Source organism: Triturus cristatus, chromosome 3_1, assembly GCF_964204655.1.
Source record: "Triturus cristatus chromosome 3_1, aTriCri1.1, whole genome shotgun sequence".
NCBI lineage: Eukaryota > Metazoa > Chordata > Amphibia > Caudata > Salamandridae > Triturus > Triturus cristatus.
The window spans coordinates 792,534,216-792,554,693 of NC_140583.1; the positions used below are offsets into that span (position 1 = coordinate 792,534,216).

Consider the following 20,478-nt stretch of genomic DNA (forward strand, 5'->3'; position numbering starts at 1 on the left):
GATTCATAATTCGGTCTTCGAAACTGGTCATTTTTTCATAATTTCAAGATCTTCTAGATCATGTTCCTGCTGCTAAAGCCTCGATTTGACATAATTGACGCAGAAAATTATAGATTATTTGCAAATCTATGTTCATTGGCAAAGATTCTTGAAAAGTCAGCTTTGCTTTATGTTTCTCTGTGTCCAACAACCTTCTAGAAGACTAAAAAGCATGGTTTTGCCTTCGTCTAAAGACTGCATCAATTCTCATCACTTACTGGAATGACCTCAAGTCACACTCAGAACTTGAGAGAATGAAACTGCCACTCCTATTCTACTAGACTGATAAACTGTGACACAGGAAATCATCCAGCAGTCCTCTGCCATCCATCCAAGAGTGAAAATATGGACAAAGCCCCTAATTATATTTCTTCGTTCATATCGAATCATGTCCCAATGATCTCTATCACCCCCCTTTTTCCTGAATGATTACATTTGCTTTGACATGATCAAAACATATTTCTGGATGTCACTCATAATGCCCGATACCTCCTGTATAAAATACACAAAAGCAATCCACACATGCAAGCTTGGCTATCTTACACATTGTACAAGCTACTGACACCAAGCCACACAAATTACAGCTGTGAGTGATCTAAATTGCAATTGCCACGCAATAACATTAAATATTGTAGATACATAACACTAGCAATATATTAACAGTATGGCAACTGCTTTATGATCTTCTGCACAACACCCTACATCGAATAGGCAATGTCTAGCGATCTATGAAGTGATCTAGATTTTGTAATTATGATGACCTCAGATTGCAGCAATATCTGCATTACTGACAGAAGACATAGTACATCATGACTTGTAATTCCTCCTTGGTCAGCATACTTACTCCAATCGCTCCTCCTCTTTCTTTCGTAAGTCAAAGTCACGCTGAACCACCTCCCACACATGCCGTGCCTCCTCATCGGACAGTTTGGAAAGGTCGATTTTACGCCCCATGGCAGAGGGAAGGCACACTCCTTGTAACCTGTATAAATGAATGACACAGAAGCAGGTAAGTCAATGATAAACAGCAGTGTCTAAGATAGGAAATGCAGAAGCAAAATACACAATTGTCCATTTAATTTGTATCTTGTCCCTGACTGACCCTGTTAGTAGTATGGCACTCACTGGAGGCGCCCTTGTGTATTCAAAAGGAGCATATGGGGTTTCCACAAAGACCTACCATCATCCCACCTGTATTACAGTACAATATGTAGTGTAACTGGGCTTGTCCCAAGCCAACAAATGGTGCCAATAAAGCAAACAAAATATTGGTAGATTGGAAATATCACCCCCGACCCAAGCATTCATCTCAGCAGTTCCGAACATTTATGCATAGACATCAAAAGAACATTAGGGCCCGTAGGCTCATACAGCCTGCCCACATTACTAAACACTGTAAAAGACTAAGTGTGAGTTTGAACTTTTATTACAACTATCACCCTGTCGGTGGGTCGCAGAGCTCATTGACTTTCGAGTGCGGAAATCACATTATTCTATGTACGTTAAGGCCCATCTTTGGCCAAAGTTAAGTCACTGGAATTTATACAAGACCTACCAAAAAATGTTGCGACCAGACTTCATCTTTTGTCATGTTGTCTCGCTAAGTACATCACATTATTTTGGACTTAATTACACTACTCAAGTTTCAATATACAATCAGGACTGAGCTATATTGCACATAAAAAGGCACAGCATCACTTCTTGGTTTAGTATTTTATCCAACAAGAAGTTGATACAGATACATTGATATTTTCCATCCACACTTGTTGTGGTCAGAGGTCCTGCGTCTTGTTTCCTACTGGTTAGACCATATTTTAATGAAACTCCAATGTTCAACAAGAAAATAATTAAAAACACACGGTTTTGTCAAAGGATTAGGTGATAAGACACAATTAGTAATATAATGTATCCTGCTGGTGAAAATACCAAGGTGCCGATTAGGATCCTGGAAAAAATTTCCCCAACCCAATTGAATCTGGACTTTTTTCCGTACAAATGGTAAAAGCGCCGTACAAACTGCCAAGTACGATTCGTATGGGAAAAAGTCCATACGAATCGCATTGGGAAAATTCCCCCACACGTCCTCGGGTCGGGAAAAGTCTCCGACACGTCCCCGGACATTTTTACATACAAATGGGAAAACTGAAGTCCCAATGCGCAATTACGATCCGTCCCATCCGTCCGATTGTACAACTGCATGGAAAAAAGACCGTCCGGAGCGAACTCCCATAGCAACCATGGAGATGTCCAAACAAGTGCCCGGTATGCGCAGTACACCCCCCCCAGCCCCCGTATGTACGGGGCGTACCCCTGTACCCCCCAGCCCCCCGTATGTACGTAGCGCTGGCGGTCCGCACTGTACATATGGGGCTGGGGGGTACGCTCCGTACATACGGGGGGCTGGGGGGTACAGGGGTACGCCCCGTACATACGGGGGGCTGGGGGGTACGCTCCGTACATACGGGGGGCTGGGGGGTACAGGGGTATGCCCCATACATATGGGGGGCTGAGGGGTACGCTCCGTACATACGGGGGTGGGGGTACGCTCCGTACATACGGGGGGCTGGGGGGTACAGGGGTATGCCCCGTAGATACGGGGGGCTGGGGGGTACGCTCCGTACATACGGGGGGCTGGGGGGTACAGGGGTATGCCCCGTACATATGGGGGGCTGGGGTGTACGCTCCGTACATACGGGGGTGGGGGTACGCTCCGTACATACGGGGGGCTGGGGGGGTACAGGGGTATGCCCCGTACATACGGGGGGCTGGGGGGGTACGCTCCGTACATACTGGGGGCTGGGGGGTACGCTCCGTACATACGGGGGGCTGGGGGGTACAGGGGTACGCTCCGTACATATGGGGGGCTGGGGGGTACAGGGGTACGCCCCGTACATACGGGGGGCTGGGGGGGGTACGGCACGTACCGGGCCCCCTAATCAGCTCGCATCGCCGCGTACTTAGCTTTTCCGGCACTTTTTGGGTGCCGTAAAAATATTCCCATCCGGACTGCAGTCGGTGCGAATCGTAATTGCTGGTACGTAAAAACATGCCTAACCCCGTCCGGACGTCACGTCCGCGGTGTCCCGGATCACATTTGTATGTATTTTTCTGTCGGTTGGTCTTTTCGTACGGAAATGGTGTTTCCGTACGAATCGTAATTGCATGTTTGTAAAGTTTTACAACCCGGTACGAGTCGGACGGAGAAAACGCTCCGACCCACGGTTTGTACCGGGTTTTTCCAGGATCGTAATCGGCCCCCAAGTGTCGCTGTTGTCGATCCCCAGGATCAGTGGAAGACAAAGTGAATTCAAGTGAAAGGTTCTTGCTTGTCTCTTTTATCATTAGATTTATTCAGTGGTATCGCCATCCAAACATTGGCAATGTAGCCAGCACAAATAACACCGAAAATCACTTGTATGCTCTTGGCACACAGATTGTCAAAATAAATAATACATAATCCCAATTTAAAAAGATGTCAAACAAAAAACGGAGTCATTTAAAATAAATAACAAATGCATTGCATAAGAAAACAACATTGTGTGCTCATAGAAAGGGCCCATAAACTGCGCACTTCTCGTACAAGTTTGTTATAACGATAAAATAAAAATCGTGCTATTTGTGCCAAGTAAGGTAAAGTCAAAGCCTCTAAGCATAAACAGTGAAAATGCAAACGAATATTAGAAAACACAAAATATTGAAAATACCCTACCAAAAATATCTCCAAATGGTTAAAAAAATGTCGTGCAGACCAGCATGGTTCTGAGCAAAAAGATTAAGAGAGCTCTTGACAAAAAACTCAAACCATGTTATAATGATCTGCTCAATACATGTTATGCATCATTATATTGTGACATTTTAAAACACATACTATTTGTTAACAACGGATTTAGGAAACTAAAATGTTACATCAAATTAAGCACATTTCTCTTGCATTCTATCCACTTTTATTTGTTAAATATAGTAACACTATACATTTCTACTTGAACATTCACTATTACTGAAATCTTTTCACCAGAAACAGAATATCAACAAAATGCATTGTATTAATTAATGTTTCTGCACGTAAGTTCTTCTTGATAATAATATGGATCAAAAAACTTCATATGTCAAACAATAAAGACTTTCACTCCCACCAACTGGCCACAGTGTTCCAGCCGTCAAAAATTACATCTGGTTGACTATGAAAAAGATATATAGACAGCAGGGCCATCATTTGAAAATTAATTCTCTTTATTTTTCTGTTTTCGGGCACGTTTTTTGTCATGCACAGTATTTGAAGGTCCACAGCTTGCGATTAAAGAAAAATAACATAACTTGTTAATTAGCTTTCCCATTGCCAGGAATAGGCATGCCTCAGGCTACCAGCCTCGTGGGATTCAGACAGTGACAATGCGATCTGTTACCTCAAAATGTCACAAAATGGTTTCATTCAGAGCATCCCCACAATGGTCCTGTTCATAGCAAATAGACCACAGCACGGCAGGCTATTCTTGGAGTTGGCCTATAAGGCATGCAACTCAGCTGATTCTCAGCAGCTTGCCTCGATCAAAGCAAGCAAACACTTTCCAGACAGCACTGCGGAGTGGTCAGGCTACCTGATCAGAACCTACCAGTGTGATGCATTTGCACAACATCCGCCATACACAACAATGGTGCACATAAAAGTTGCCCCTTGTGGTGGGGCAAGTGAAAGTAGGATCACATTGCATAGCACTGACCATTTATGCACTACATTCTACACATTGAATTGTCTCTTGAGAGAACTCCTAGCACCTGCAGACATTAGTTATGTTTTTTATGAAAGCCAGAGACAGACTTTGGGAATAATAGTAGGGGGTGACAGTTTCAACAATGGATCTGCTATCACTGATTTATTTTGGGGTCTGACTACACACTGATTTAGCTGTCTGGCAGACCTCATGTATCCACACCCCCACACTACACACATATCACACAGTGTACAATATACAACATACAAAGCTGCATACAGAAAGGGTATTTGGGTCAGCAAGCTTGTTTGGGCATGCCCCTTCAGGCATTGGCTTGGTGGTGATCCATCACATTTGAGACTAACCCATGGCATTATGTGGATGTGTATGTTTGAAAAGAAGTCCTTGATTGGCATCTCAGGAGGTAAGCAGGAGGTAAGCAGTATTATTACTTGTTCCATCACTGTCCACTCACTTTCCTGCTCGGTTAAGCGCTACCATCATTGCCCGCCTCTCCCCACTCTCCTGACTGATTGTGTGCTTTCAACACATCAACAAATTGCCCCATGGACATTACACACAGTCATTTGTGGGTTACACAATCCCACTTACGTCAAAGAAGTTTAGTAAAGTAGAAAAATAATGATGAGATCAACTATTATTTTCTATCTACAAAGGAGACACATTTAAGTTACTACATTCACCTCCTGTGAATAAAAGGTGCCCCCTCTTAATGGAATTCCTGTGCTTTGTCTGTCTCTTAGATAGGAGCCTCTGGTAGTTGGTAGATGTTTTTTGCTGTTCTTATTTTCTCTAGGTGCTCCATTTAATTGTTTCCTTTGGAAATGGAAAAGTAGATACGTGTCAGGGTCTGTGAAGCATATTGTTGAGTTGACTTATTAATATTTATATACCTTTCTGTTGCATTGCTTGAGAATGGTACTTGAATCTTCCTTGTGAGCCAGAAAGTAGCTTTTGCAGGGCATCAAAAGATCAAGCAAGACTTGGGGACCTCAGAGTAGGCCGGCACCTTCTTTTAACCCCTTCGGTGCTCATGACGGAATGGTTCCGTCATGACCCACGGTTGAGCTGTGCTCATGACGGAACCATTCCGTCATGACCACACCCGCGCAAGATTCCGTCAGCACAGCGGCGGAATCTGCGCAGCATCGAAGGGGTTAAGCCAGGCAGACTCCATCTCGACCGGTCGGGGACTTTAGCGTCCTCCTGCTCTGTCTTCAGCTTTCTAGATTGCAACAGCTGGCAGAAGAAAGTGCTGTTGTGTCGGCGTGGCAAGGGCACTGGTCCAAATGATCAGCCAGAGAGACCTACACGGTTATGGGAAATGTGTATGGGTTTTGCTCTGAGCTATTTACAAAGATGAATTGTTTTCATTGAGTGGCATTTAGGGATTAAAATTAATTAAATCCACAACTGCAGTTTCAGGACTGAAGACACTGACTTGGCCTTTAATATGTTGCGTTATTAAAATTAAATAAGAATAGAACAAGAAAGAAAGCACTAATGAAAATATTAGGAGATTTTTTTTTCTTTCAGAATCACGTTCAACCAATAAAGGAGGAACATTTGGAGGTTTCCTATTGTTTTTTCTAATGAGCTCAGCCAATATATAAAGTTGCTTACAGATGGTTCTATCACCCTGCAATCCCTGAATTAAAAACACGTCTCTAATTTCTTTATAATACATGGAATGCTGCAATCCCTGTATTAAAAACTGTCTTGAATTTCTTTATAATCAGTGGCTTATAACATAACAAGTGTCCTATTACAAAGAAATTGTGTAGTTCCTCAACTATAATATCTTATTACAGTTGAGTTCTGAAGTCACAATGTCTGCTGCCACACACACACATATATATGTACGCATATATATACACATATTTTTATAATATAATATATATTTGCTAAAAAGAACAAAGGTTACAGAGCCGTTATAGTTAGATTTTACACACATACAACCATGGAAATTCAGCACTTATACTTATATTTATCTCAAGAAACTATATCTCGTGCCCTAAGACAACTATAACTCGCTTCTCCACCATGTATAGTTTTCTCATCAATAATTTTATTGCAAATGTTGCTGTCATATTATCAATGAAGTCATAGAAGATGTCATGACTGATGTAATATGTGAGATAAATAGCAGTGCATGGTAAGGGCACGAGTTTGAGATCACTATAACTGCTGATTTTCTATGGTTTGATATTTTTAAAATCTGAACCTATGTTTTTTTAGTGAATTCCTAAGGTTCTTTTAATTCTATTTCCTAACTATAAAGTCCCTGTAACCTTTGTTTTTTTTTCAGGCAATTACTGGTTGTTTATTTTAACGTAAAGTAATATTTAATTACCATAAATTAATCCAACCACTGCTGCAAATGGCCTTTAGCCATGCACAGCGAGGGGTTGGCCAGGCCCTGCCGCCAACCCCCAGCTTGCAGCCAACCCCATGCAGTGGGAGGTTCACCACAAGGCCCCCTCCTAGGATCGTTTTTGGCCCCAGGGACCCCATCCCTCAGGGCCCGGCATCATATTTAATGGGGAGGGAGGGCACGTGTCACCCTCCTTTGACTAATTTGGCCCCAAGGACCCCCCACCACTATATTTATGGTCAGGGGGGCACGTACCCCCTCTCAGGGCCTTACCATATTCCAAATAGAGAGAGAAGGCACGCAGCCCCCCTCCCTGGGCAAATTTCTGCCCCAGAGACCTCATCCCTGGGGCCCGGCCAACAAAGGATGGGTGCCCATCCAGGGCACCCACCACACTATGTCTATGGGCGGTGGGGGAGCCCCAAGGGACCCCGCAGCCCCAGCCGGCTCCCTGCCCACCAGCAGTAGCTGGCATTGCTTCCACCCATAGGGTGCAGCAAAAAATGCTGCTCCCTGTGGGCGGGAGCAATCTATTCATCTGTTTCCCTGACCGCATCAGTGTGGGCAAGGAAACAGATGAAAAGTCCCCTCCCAGCAGGCAGAAGCATTTTTCATGCTCCCACTTGCAGGGAGAGGACTTAGTGTTTGCTCCCACTTGGCTGGAGCTTTGAATTTACGCCCGCCAAGGGACAGCAAACACAGGTTTCCCAGCCCATGCCAGTGTGGGCAGGGAAACCACTATGTTCCAGGGGTAGGCACCCCGGGACATAGCATATGAGCCAGCCCTAGGGGATGGGGTACCTAGAGCTATTAATGGCTCACGGAGGGGGGTCGTGTGGCACCCCCTCCTCTTTGTAAGCTGGGCTCCAGTGGACGGAGTCCTCAGGTCCGAAATCGGACCGGGAATGGGGCCGTGTGGCTCCTCTCCCCATTACTTATGTGTCTTGGCCCTAGGGGATACGCCTCCCTTCTCCTCCCAAATATATATGTATTGTTCTCCTAGGACCTGGCCAACCTGGAGGGGTTTTACAGAAAGAAACAAGCTATGGAGACCACCCTTTTTTCAAAATTTTGCGGTGAATCTGCAGATCCTCCACAAATTCGCAGCAAACTTTAAAAAAAATGTTTTGGCCCCATGCGGCAGTCCACCCGGTCTAGTGGGTCAGGGCATTCATAGCCTGCCCCCTTGTGTTTTTAATTTGGACTCCAGGCGAGTCCCAAGTTGGCTGCTTCCACTTCCTGGTTGAAGTGGTGGCAGCCAATCAAATCTCAGCATGAGATCTGTCAGATCAGAAATGGATCCACGTCTCCAAATATACAAAAATCGTTTTTCTTTAATAACTCCAAAACTACTGAACAGATTTACACGGTTTGGGCTGTATTCATGACTAAAATCATTATAGGAAATAGCATGGGGAAAAAGGGGTTGTGGGACCACCCTTTTTCTCTGTCCGCTTGACAACCCCCCCAAAACTTTCCAGACAGGATCTGACGTGATTGCCACAGTAGTTTTGAAAATGTTGTGAAGATGTGTCAAACGGTGCCTATATATATATATATATATAATCCAAATGTCTCTGCTCCTCGTCAAGATTGAGAATGTCACTTTGCAGTGGAGTTCAAGAATGTATTTCACATTTCACAGGAAATGACACGTTGACGCATTTTGGTTGCATCCCACAACCTTGCTCGTGACAGTGAACACCATTTTCTCTCTGTATTAAATGCAGCATTACATTAAATATATATAAATATTTTCACTGAAAAAAACAAAGTTCAAGGTAGCATTATAGTTAGGTGAAATGTTCAGTAACAACATAACATTTTAAACTCTAAAAACCATAGAAATCCACTAGTTATAGTTATCTCAAGGAACAATAACTTGTTCCCTAAGGTAACCATAACTTGCCATACACAGTTTTCTCATCGATAATTTTGTTGCAAATGTTGCAGTTACATTATCAATGATGCCATAGAAGATGTCATGAGTAATGTAATATGTGGAGTAATTAGCAGTGCATGGCAAGGGCCCGAGTTATAGCTACCTTAGGGCATGAGTTATAGTTATTTGAGATAAGTATAACTATACCTAGTGAGTTCAAAATGTCACGTTGTTACTAAACATTTCACCTAACTTTAAAATTACTTTAACCTTTATTATTTTTTAATGCAAAGTATTATTTTATTACCATACGTAAAGCCAACCCCACCGCCCCGCACCACCTTTGGCTGTGCGCAGCCGGGGGTTGACCGCAAGGCTTGGCGTGCAGCTGCCATATCCCTCATCCCTGCAGGCAGCCAATCCCACACGGTTGGCACCAGGGCCTAGCCACAGCGTCCTCTTCCCCCCACCCAACACCCTAAATATAAAGCAAATCTATCATCTTTCTCCCAAAATTAGCAATCATTTAATTCAAGTGTATATTTCAATAATACACACAGTATAATGATTATTATAATTGCTTACTTAAAAATATTTAATAAAGCTTTATTAAACTACATGTCTGTGACTCTTAATTGTTTTAAAGTTTTTTAGTATTACATTTTTGGGGTAAAAAATGTGAAAATAAGTAGTCAGAGAAAAAACACAAAACAAACATATCTCTTTGTCCACCTTTTAACATCATACACCCCAAAAATGCAATCACAAAAATAACTACATAAAGGCCTTTCATTTTATGTGATGCATTGTATCCCGCCCACCTCCCCCACCCGCAGCCAACCTGCGCCTACCTCAAACTCCCATGAAGAGAGTTGAGAAACCGTAAACCAAAAGTGGTTCTAGATTTATGAAATGTATTATTTTACTTTAGATTTGCCATCTATACCTGGCCCACTTTTAGACGGAATAAAGGTACACGTGGGTGGATTTCTTGGAGCCTTAGCACATTACAATAAAGATTATATCCACTGGGCAACGTGGATTTATAAGCCCTCTGCTTATTCTCACCAAGGTGACATTCATCAGGGTAAAAATTGCCCCCAGGCTTTCGTTAGAGCAGCAGGGAAGGCACAAAAGAGGTGGGCATAAGGCGGCCATTGCCAGACCACCTGGGAGGCTAGCTCCCACTAGATGGGTAGTGCTCACTGCATCTGCACAGTTTTATGCTCAGGTAGAAGATGGTTGATCTTGTGCAGCATTGTCCCCTGATATGACCCCCAAATCTGTCACCCATTCCTCCTTTCCTCCACTCCCCAGTGGCATCTTCATTAGATAAGCTTAAAACATAACCTAGGTGAGTACCTGCCAGTAACTCTGTAACCTTAAGTTGAGGAGGCTTGTGTTGAATTTAGAGAAGCTGTCAATAAAAAGGCTGTTCATGGAAGAACCAGCTGTAATCGATGAACATTTTCACAGGAGAGTTCTCCATGGCTGACGCTGCAGCCGTTCGTTGAAAGGCCGGTGGTTGGTGGAGTCTAACTTTAGTCTTTTTTGTACACTAGGGGCTCACAGGTATTGAATCAACTACACACCAACAACATATAGACATGCAACACACTAACAGACTCACATGGACCGTATAGACATACACCAACACCTTATAGGGAGACCCTCTACCCACGCATGCATGCACAGACACATACATGTAACTGCTGATGCAACAAAATTTACAGATGGAAATGCACAACATGCAATGACACAAACAGGCAAGCACAGAACAACAGATTCATGTGTACCACACAACCATATGCACAAACATTCACACAAAGACACAGTAACACATGTGAATAAGCATAGACAGATACTCAACACGAGTGACAGAGGCAAATACACAAAACTGCAGTGTCACACTGCCGCACAATGGAACACACACATACACAGACACAGCACACCCCTTACACAGACACACGGGCATGCAGACAGGTCGATTCGCAGAGAAACATGCTGCACAGCAGACAGACAGGCATGCATTTACATACAAATAGACACACACCACCATGCAAACACACACACTTGAAAATATCCACACATACCTTTCCATGTAGATCCACAACTACATATAGAGGCCTACCTTACTGACACATATAGACAAAGACACTGATGCATAAGAAAAGACACCCCTCCCTGCACACTGAGATACAAATTGACACATTACGTCTGAAGTACCGGGTTCCTGTCTGTCCTGAGCTGCAATCCTTCTGCTGGTCTTTGTGATAGCTTGCTGGGATGTATGATGTATTCATGCCTGCGTTTACAATGCGTGCCTTTACAACGCAGGCAATACAACAAACGCGTCGTTACCACGCTTTCCATTACAACGCAAGTCATTACAACGACTTGCTTTAGGGAAGTGCTGGAGTTTGGAATAATATATTTTACTATTCCAACTCTGTCTGTGCAACAGTAGGGAAAGTGTTGGATTTAAAATCTAACGATGAGTTCCCTAAACCAAGTCGTTGTAATGGTTTGTGTTGTAATGGAACGCGTGGTAACGATCCGTTCGCTGTAGTGCCTGCGTTGTAATCGCCCTGCGTTGTTCTGACAGTGTTATGAAAGCTGTTTCCCAGCTTGCTGTGTAGAACTATGTGTACTTAGTCTGTGTTCCGACCTCCATGCGCCTCGAAGCTTTAATAGCGCTTAGGTGTTCAGTGACTAGTTTTGATAATCACTCTTTGCGGAGCAGCGTCGCTTGTTTTGTCTTTGAAGAACAAAGAGAGGGAGAGGCTCGAGGGCGCGGGGTGGGATGGTCGGGGTAAAGATGCCTCAAGGATACTCCTGCTTGAAGGCTGTACTCGGGCTATGAATAGAGTTGAGTGAAACAGAGATAAGCAGAGGGTTGATGGTATTGTGAAGCTGACAAAAAAGAGGCCACGACTCCGGGGGTTACTTCCTTTGGTGGTGGAATGCTGCACGGTGGGCTTTGATGGGTGGGGAGGTGACATCCTGTCTGTACCCTCTGTCACTTCAAAATCTGCGCGCCCTTTCCTTATCTGTCACCGTTGATTTGCTCCGATCTCTCAGAGACAGGCCTTCTTAATGACACTCGACGAGGTTGGTCATCGGGGGTGATGAGGTGGCACCGGGTGGGTAGAGGGGGTTGGATAATGCTTGGCCTGTGAGGGCTTCAGCACGCTTCTGAGTTGGTCGTCAGGCAGGACACAACACCTCCTTGTTCCAAGAAGCCTGCTGGCCTTTACGGAAATGGGGGGAATGACGTGTACGTAGCAGTCACAAGCCACCTCTTCATGACCTTAACTGTCGTTCCTTGCTTGGTGCAGTGTGAGAGTGAGGCAGGCAAAGGGCGGGGCATCTGTCTACGAAGGCCCTGTGGTACAGCTGATGGTGTGTGGAGGGTAGTGGGGTAGAAGAGCAGGAAGGAGCAGACACCACTGATTCCTGTGCCTTTCAGTGTGAATCCACCGCCCTCTCCATGTATCTACCAGGGTGTAAGCCCTCCCACACTGCCAGCCCCCAACTGCCCTGCCTCTGTTACTCAAGGTATCTCCTCCAGCTTCAGCCTGTGCTGCAGGAGCCCCTCCTAAGGCCTGCACATGGAGGTGCATCTGTGCCTATCATGCACCTTCTGTGCAGCTACTAGACATCAGCATAGCATCACAGAACATAAAATAGCATAATGCAGCATACTGTAGCATAATATCCTACCTGTGCTGCAAAACCTGAACTCTGTGATGATCAGCATTAGGTCAAGGACCCTGAAGCCACCCTGGAATCTGCTATTACCAGCATTAATACAGAAGCCTCCAGCTTGCGTCTATTGTTACCAGAGAACCAGAAACCTGAAACAAGGAAGTCTACACCTTTGGTTTGATAAGAGCAATAAACAATTCACCTTAAGCTGGCAATCTGCTGATACCAACGCATGAAGGAAGGAAATGCACCCTTCTCTACACTACCCTACGTTTTTATTTTGAGGGCACGTCCTTGGTTGAAGATTCGAACCATGCTACTGTTTTAACCTTAACTTCGCATTAGAATTGTGCAATCAATGGTCTTTTGAGACCCACCATATTCGAAGGTCACCATCACCTGTCACTCCATTGGCTCCATGTTTAAATATCGATGTGAAAAATACAGTTGAAAAAAATATCGATGTACAAATATCGATTACAAAAATATCGACTCCCTACATTTAAACAGGTAAGTACAATATTATCGACTCAAAAATATCGATGTAAAAAATATCGACTTTAAAAAAGAACATAACTTAAATTAAATTAATTAAATAATATTAATATTATTAGCAAAACAAATTACATGTAATATATATTTTAACTAATTATAACACATAAACTTAATTTAATAAATATAAACACAAAAAAGTGTACATATACATGTATTTACTTAAATACATTTTATTAACTATTATCTTTATTTAAGTTATCAACTTTTTTAATTATATAAAAATAAAATAAACACATATAAATAATTTAAAATAAAATAAAATATTCTATATTTAATTAACACATTAAACTATTTAAAAAAATACATACATTTAATAACAAAATAAAAACATTAGTAGTTAAAACGTTGGATAGCGAGGGGGTAAAATGTACTATTCCCACTCCAGTGAGTGCAGCAGTAGGGAAAACCTGGATAGCGTAGGGGTAAAAATTACTATTCCCACTACAATGAGTGCAACAGTAGGGAACGCGCTGGATAGCGGAGGGGTAAAATTTACTACTCCCACTCCAGTGAATGCAACAGTAGGGAAAGCGCTGGATAGCGGAGGGGTAAAAAGTACTATTCCCACTCCAATGAGTGCAACAATAGGGAAAGCGTAGGATAGCGTAGGGGTAAAAATGACTATTCCCACTCCAGTGAGTGCAACAGTAGGGAAAGCGCTGGATCCCAAAACAATAACAAACAAAACCATCAACATTTTTATTACATTTAATTTCCAATATTAACATAATTAATATATAAATTTAAATATATTATTATTTACAAAGATAATAAAAAATAATGAATTACACATTATTTAACACTATAATATTCACAACACACACCTAGAATTAATTACACAATTACATGTAATAATTACTAATTAATTAACGAAAATTAATTGATTATTATTTATTAATCAATAAAAAACGTAATTACTTACCACCTTTCACACCATTTACACATATAAACACCACAACACACACCTAAAATTAATTACACAATTACAATTACTAATTACTAATTAATTAATGGTAATTCATTTAAAAATATTTAATAATTAATCAATACAAAATTAATTACTTACTACCCTTCACACCATTTACACATATAAACACCACAACACACACCTAAAATGTATTAAACAATTAACATAATTAATTATTAATTGACTAATTGAAATTAATTAACAACTAATTATTAAACTATTATTAATTAATCAATTAACACATTAATTATTCAATAAGTTTTATTTAATTAAATTACTTTGTATAGGTTGAACTATGGAATCATGTCTCATATGGAGTGTATCAATTTATTTATAACTTGTGTTGAATATATAATTGAATAATAAGTTGTATACATTATCCCTGTCCGCAGTCTCCTCTCTTGGCTCTCCAGTGACTATTCAATAGGTCGGGTGTACACCGTAATATGTGTACCAGACTGAAAAGCGAACCATGCGGGTGTTTACTGGATTTTTTACTCCTAGAAAGAGTGCTCTTCACCTCACTAAACAACTTTTGTATTTTTGGCCAGGGAGTGATTTAAGGACCTGTGATGTTATCTTCTTGTGACGTAATGTGAACAGAGTAAAGATGATCCTTTAATGTTGCTCTTGGCATTGGGAACAATGCAGGCCCCTGAGATGAGCTGGGCACCTCATTCTGGAAGATCCTCATGTACCAGAAGGGCTTTGATGGATATTTCTGAAAACGCAGACATCTGGAATGGATGTCTATAATCCTAGTAGAAATGTGATGCAACGAACACCAGTCTGCAGTTCATTGGTGGAGAGGGATCTCAGCTGAAACGTTGTATTTATTTATTTTGGAGTTTTATATAGGGCTGTGTATCACCGCATATGAATTTCAAAGAGCTGTACAGGAGTAAATATTTAGACTTCTTTACGTGAGAACGTACCCATTTTAGAAAGTGTGACCTAAGTCTCAGAGAAGTCCAAAGATAAAGAAAGGAGACCATTTGGGGAAAAACAAATCTCCATTGGTCTAGCAGTCTCAAAGGCCACAAACAGGTGACAGGTCTGATCTGCGTGAACCGTGACGGCGTAACACCACAATGCACTCAAAAACCAGTATACTTAGCTCCCTTGAAGAGATGGCATGCCTTCTTAAAGGACACAGCTTATTGTGCATATTGGAGGAAATTGGTATCAAACCTTCTCCACCAACTGAGTAGCAATGCACCAAACTTAAAACTTACATTTCACCACGAAGAAGTACCTGCCACTCTGTATCACAGACTTTTTTAATGGCATTTTCACTGGATTTAATGGACATTTTCAGCATTTCTTATCATTTTCAGAAAGGCTCTTGAATTGCAAACTGTTCATTTCATGGCATCTTTGGGGCAGCGGCAGTTCCTTTGGAGTTACTAAATCTTTGCATAAGGCGCTGTTGCTGTTGAATTAAGGCTGCTCCTAGGTTTGGATTTTCTGACAAAGCGCAGATATACCTAGACAACATTAAGCCAATGGATTCTACTTTTACCAACCCTACACCAAAGAACTTTCAGCCTGAAATTTGCTAAAATCAACATTCAAGCATTCACCTTAATACCATAAAACTGCAGCCTGGAATTAGCTTTTCCATAAATCAACACAGACCCTACAGCTAGAAATATAACAACATTAAACAGGTACCTTGCACCCCCACATATAAAATATTATCAACGTGAAATGGAAGAAGCTGTACCCTGGAATTTACATCAAAGGAACCTGCAACCTGGAGTCTGATATTTATAGACCTTAGTGTGTTTCTCAACTGTAGCGACCTTAACCTCCCAAACTCTCCATCTTCACCATGGCGGCATGCTCTCCTCCATTTGGCACTACCCATTAAGTTACTCTAGTTGGGATTACCATCACCCATAGCAATGCACTGGATTTAGAATGTGCATTTCACATGACTAGCCCACTATCCAAAGCTGTCACACATGCCTTCAGTTATTAAGCGCGGTTAATGACCAAATTCACTGAGTTTATGACAGATAACGGGTCTGCATCAGAGTAAGATCCCAATGTCAAAAATGTGATAGGGAACCACGGGATATCTCAACTAAAGAAAGAAAAGACAAACCATACTACACATAATACAAAGTACTAAACATGGTACATAATACACAAATATACCAAACTAAGCATATAACAGACAACCTATGTTCTCATTCACAAATAACCTACTGTCAATGACTCTAGTAGTCTGACATGGCCACTTCCAAATATTAGTTTCTAACTGTGCATTGCCCCCACAAGTCTGTTGAATACCCCCACTGAAAAAAGCTACCCACTCTGTTAAATCTCTTCCTTAGGGATTTTGACATACAGTACTCATTTATCTCCTACCTCACTATCTCCCTACCTCCATCCCTAACTCCCTGTCACTCCCATTAGTAATGCCAATGTAAAATCCGAACAATGCACTTGGAAATGAAGTAAACAACCTAGCCAGTTGTAAGGAAACATGGCATTTCATATTTGGCCTCTATGGTTCACTACAAACCGTACTGTCCTAAAAAACTAAAACACACGGTCAAAATACGTTGAGTAAGTCAAATGTATTCTCAGTAAAAGTCTTTGCCCTCATTATTAAAAAGAATCAGAATTGTTAATGCAATCTTTTTTATTGCACACGTCTAAGGTTCAGAAATGCTTAAAATGTGTAGAGAGCACCTAAGTCCCACCTTCTCTGCCAAGTAGTTCCGTGACCCTTTCAATAATTTAGTGCAAACGCAGATGAAAAACTTTTTCACAGACATATCAACATATTGTATTGTAGTTTTATTTATAAAGCTCTTCATACCAATGGCTAGATTCAGAAACACACTGGCAGACAGGCAACACGCAACACATTCGAGAAGTGCTTGGTTGTGAGTGTTGTCAATTGAAGTGTGGCTTATATAGGATTAATCTAGGTGTTGTGAGTGAGTGAGCAGAGTGGTGCTCTTATCCTGTCTATACCTAGGTGAGTATTTGGAAAAAGAGTCATAGGAGACAGAAAGCTTGCATTATATAATAATATATTGGCCACACAAGAGTTAAAGACATTACTCCTATGTTTTGACATGCCACAAAATACACTAGTGATAATGGGAAATGTCTCTACTATTATTTAAATAGTGTAATGTTGTAAGAAATTGGGTTTCTGGTTTGGGGGGGGGGGGGGCTATTCAGGCAGCAATAACACAATCCTTGTCAGCGTGAGGCACAAGCAAACCCCAAATTAACCTGTGTACAACCCTCTGGTAGCTTGGCACAGAGCAGTCAGGCTTACCTTTGAGGCAATGTGCATAGTATGTGTGCAAACAGTAATAAAGTGAAAACACAACACAAGAAAAATTACTGCACCACTTTAGAAAAATAGGGTCATTTGTAATAAATAAAACAACAAAAATCCAATCAATACAACCGGAGATATGCAATTTTAAAGATTTCATTGAAATTTGTGCACAAAAGCAGAAAGTGACAACTATGGATATCTGGTTGGCCAGACTGGGATAAAGTCACAAATTCAGACCGACTGCAATGGAGCGCAGCCTGGCCACAGGGCCAAGTAAGGCCTGCTGAACAAGAGTACCTTAAATCCTACTTATGAGGCGTTGTGAGGTCTCGCCTACGAGATGCATCCGTTCTGAGGCACTGCGGAGCTGTGATGGGAGGTCCTGTGTCATCAAGGATCCCTTTGACGAGGGCTTGCGATGCGAAGTCCGGCGTCGAGAGAGCATCGCGCAGTCAAGGAAATGCGTTTGTTCCAAAGAGCTGTGAGACTGTGACGTGAGAACCTGCGTTGTTATCGAGGCTGCTGCCAACGAGAGATTTACAATGCAAGGGTCTGCGTCCGGGAAGCTTCGTACAGCAGCGGTTCCAATGTGGGCTGTGAGGTTGATGAGCAGCACTTGTGTTGAGAGGACCCTCGCAGCAGAAGCGATGTGTCGGTTCTGCAGGATCCACAGAAAGACTGAAAGAGCACCATCAGGCCCACTTCTAAGGGTCCAGTACTGGGGTGGCACCACTTGGCAGGGTAGGACTTGCAGAAGGCACAGTCCAGGTGCTTGGTTCAAGGTGGTTGGAGCTTTCTGTCCCTGAGGCTCTAGTCAGGATGCCAGCCAACTAGCCCTTGGTGTTACTCTGGGGTACTCGGTTCACCAGATGCAGGTCCAGTCCTTCTTACCCAGGCAAGAGTCAGCAGGACAGCAGTCCTACAGAGCAACATTCCAGCAGACTGGCAGTCCTTTCAGGAGCACAGCAGTTCTTCTTTCTGGCAGAGTATTCACAGGTCCAAAAGTGTACTGAAGAGTTGGTGTCTGGGATCCAATATTTATACCTGGGCCTTACTTGTTGGAGAAGCTTCTTAAGGTTTCCCTTTGAAGTCCACAGACATCTTGCCTTCCTTGTCCTGCCTCTAGACTAACTACAGGGGATATGCAGCCCTTTGTGTGGAGGCAGGACACAGCCTTTTCAAGTGTAAGTAGGGCTGTTCCCGCATCTGCCCTCCCATCCTACCAGTTATGGCCCATCCTGGCGCACCTAAACTCTCTATTGTGTGTGGCTGTCTAGGAGGAATACACAGAGCTCAACTGTCAGCTACACCCAGTTGTGCGATCCAGAGACAGGCTGCACGCACTAAATGGCTAAAGCAGAAAAAAACGCCAACTTTCTAAAAGTTAAAAGAAATAACCCGGAGATTTTTCCGGGAGTACCAAAATGCACTACAAACAAGTCACTATAAAGTGTACTCAATGTTATCAAAAACAGTGATAAATAATATCCTTTACTTATCAATCAGTAACAGTCCTCCAAACAGTTTCCAGTGAATCAAAGGCTGAAAATCAGATCTTCAAACTATGAGGTTAATAATATTCTGCTATATTAAGAGTGTTTCACTACCAGGGCATGTAAACTTAAAAGTACAATTCCACCTTTTAAAATACACTCCACCCTGCACTCTGGAGTGTCCATGGTCTACCCTAGGGGTCACTTATATGTATTAAAAAAAAAGGTTTGGGCTTGGCAAAATGTTTATTATGCCAGGTCAAAATGGAAGTTTAAAACTGCCCATATAGGCTGTAACGGCATATGTGAGACATGTTTAAAGGGCTGCTTAAGTGCGTGTCAAAATCAGTGCTGCAGGTCCAATAATAGCATTTCATTTACAGGCCCTGGGCACATGTAGAACCACTGTACTAGGGACTTACAAGTAAACTAAATATGCCATTAAGGTATAAGCCAATTCTACTACATTGTAAGGAGAGAGCACAATCACATTAGCACTGGTTAGCAGTGATAAAGTGCACAGAGTCCTAAGGCCAGTAAAAAAGAATTCAGCAAAAATAGGAGGAGTGAAGGTGAAAAGTTTGGGGATGACCCTGCAGAAAGTGCCAAGTCCAACAAATGTTGTTAATTATATTTAGAGATTAATTACTGGTAATGTTTATCTGTTAGACATTAGCAGGTACAATCAATAAGAGATATGATTAACAGGAGACCTTTTTGTCTGGCCTCACACTAAAAGATACTAAAGTTTCAAAAAGTGTGCTCAAAATTACTTATGTAAAGAGTTTTGGAAAAATCTCTTCCGCCACTACACTGAAACAGGTCAAGTGCTGGCTTGTGCAGAATGGGTTACCAGAAATTTGGCAACCAACTTTGCATAGGGAAGGGGTCCAACTTGAGCGTCTTGAGGACTCCACAAGGAAATAAGGGAAAGGTCTAAGGTAATTGGATGTTCAGGGTTTCCTTTCATTCCAAAGGGGGTACATTTTAACTCTATCTATCTTCTTAGAATAAAGCATTTACATTTGTACTGATGTGTAATATCCATATAAAACGTTCAAATGTCATTTACTATGAGAACTATGTAACTGTCAATAACTTACATTTTCATTTGACGTTCTTCTTTTACAAACTGCTCTTCCAGTATGAAGCTGTGTACACTACACTGATACTCATGTGGGTCTTGTGGGCACCATATAAAACTGCACACTAATAAATAAATAATAAATAAATGCACAAAGCATAACTCCCAGCGCTCCCTCGCGTGCACCATCACACCACCATTCATCCTTTCAGGCAGACAAGGCGAAGCCGACTTGCTTGATGGAGACCTGACTTGGATTGCAACATTTGTATAGCTCCTACTACCCGCATGTGGGCACTGAAGCGCTTGCCTACAAAGGTAGCACACTACACTGTA

The 20,478-nt window shown here is 42.2% G+C and overlaps 1 protein-coding gene across 5 annotated transcripts in view; it reads right to left on the minus strand.

Annotated features, from left to right (window-relative positions):
• Positions 1–20,478, minus strand: part of MLPH (melanophilin) — a 445,337-nt gene that overhangs the window by 341,253 nt on the left and 83,606 nt on the right. For all 5 annotated transcript variants that reach the window (XM_085645088.1, XM_085645087.1, XM_085645086.1 and 2 more), the window contains exon 2: positions 884–1,021. In XM_085645088.1, coding sequence (XP_085501214.1) covers positions 884–993 — 110 coding nt within the window. In that variant the 5' untranslated portion in view covers positions 994–1,021. The remainder of the gene's footprint in view (positions 1–883; positions 1,022–20,478) is intronic.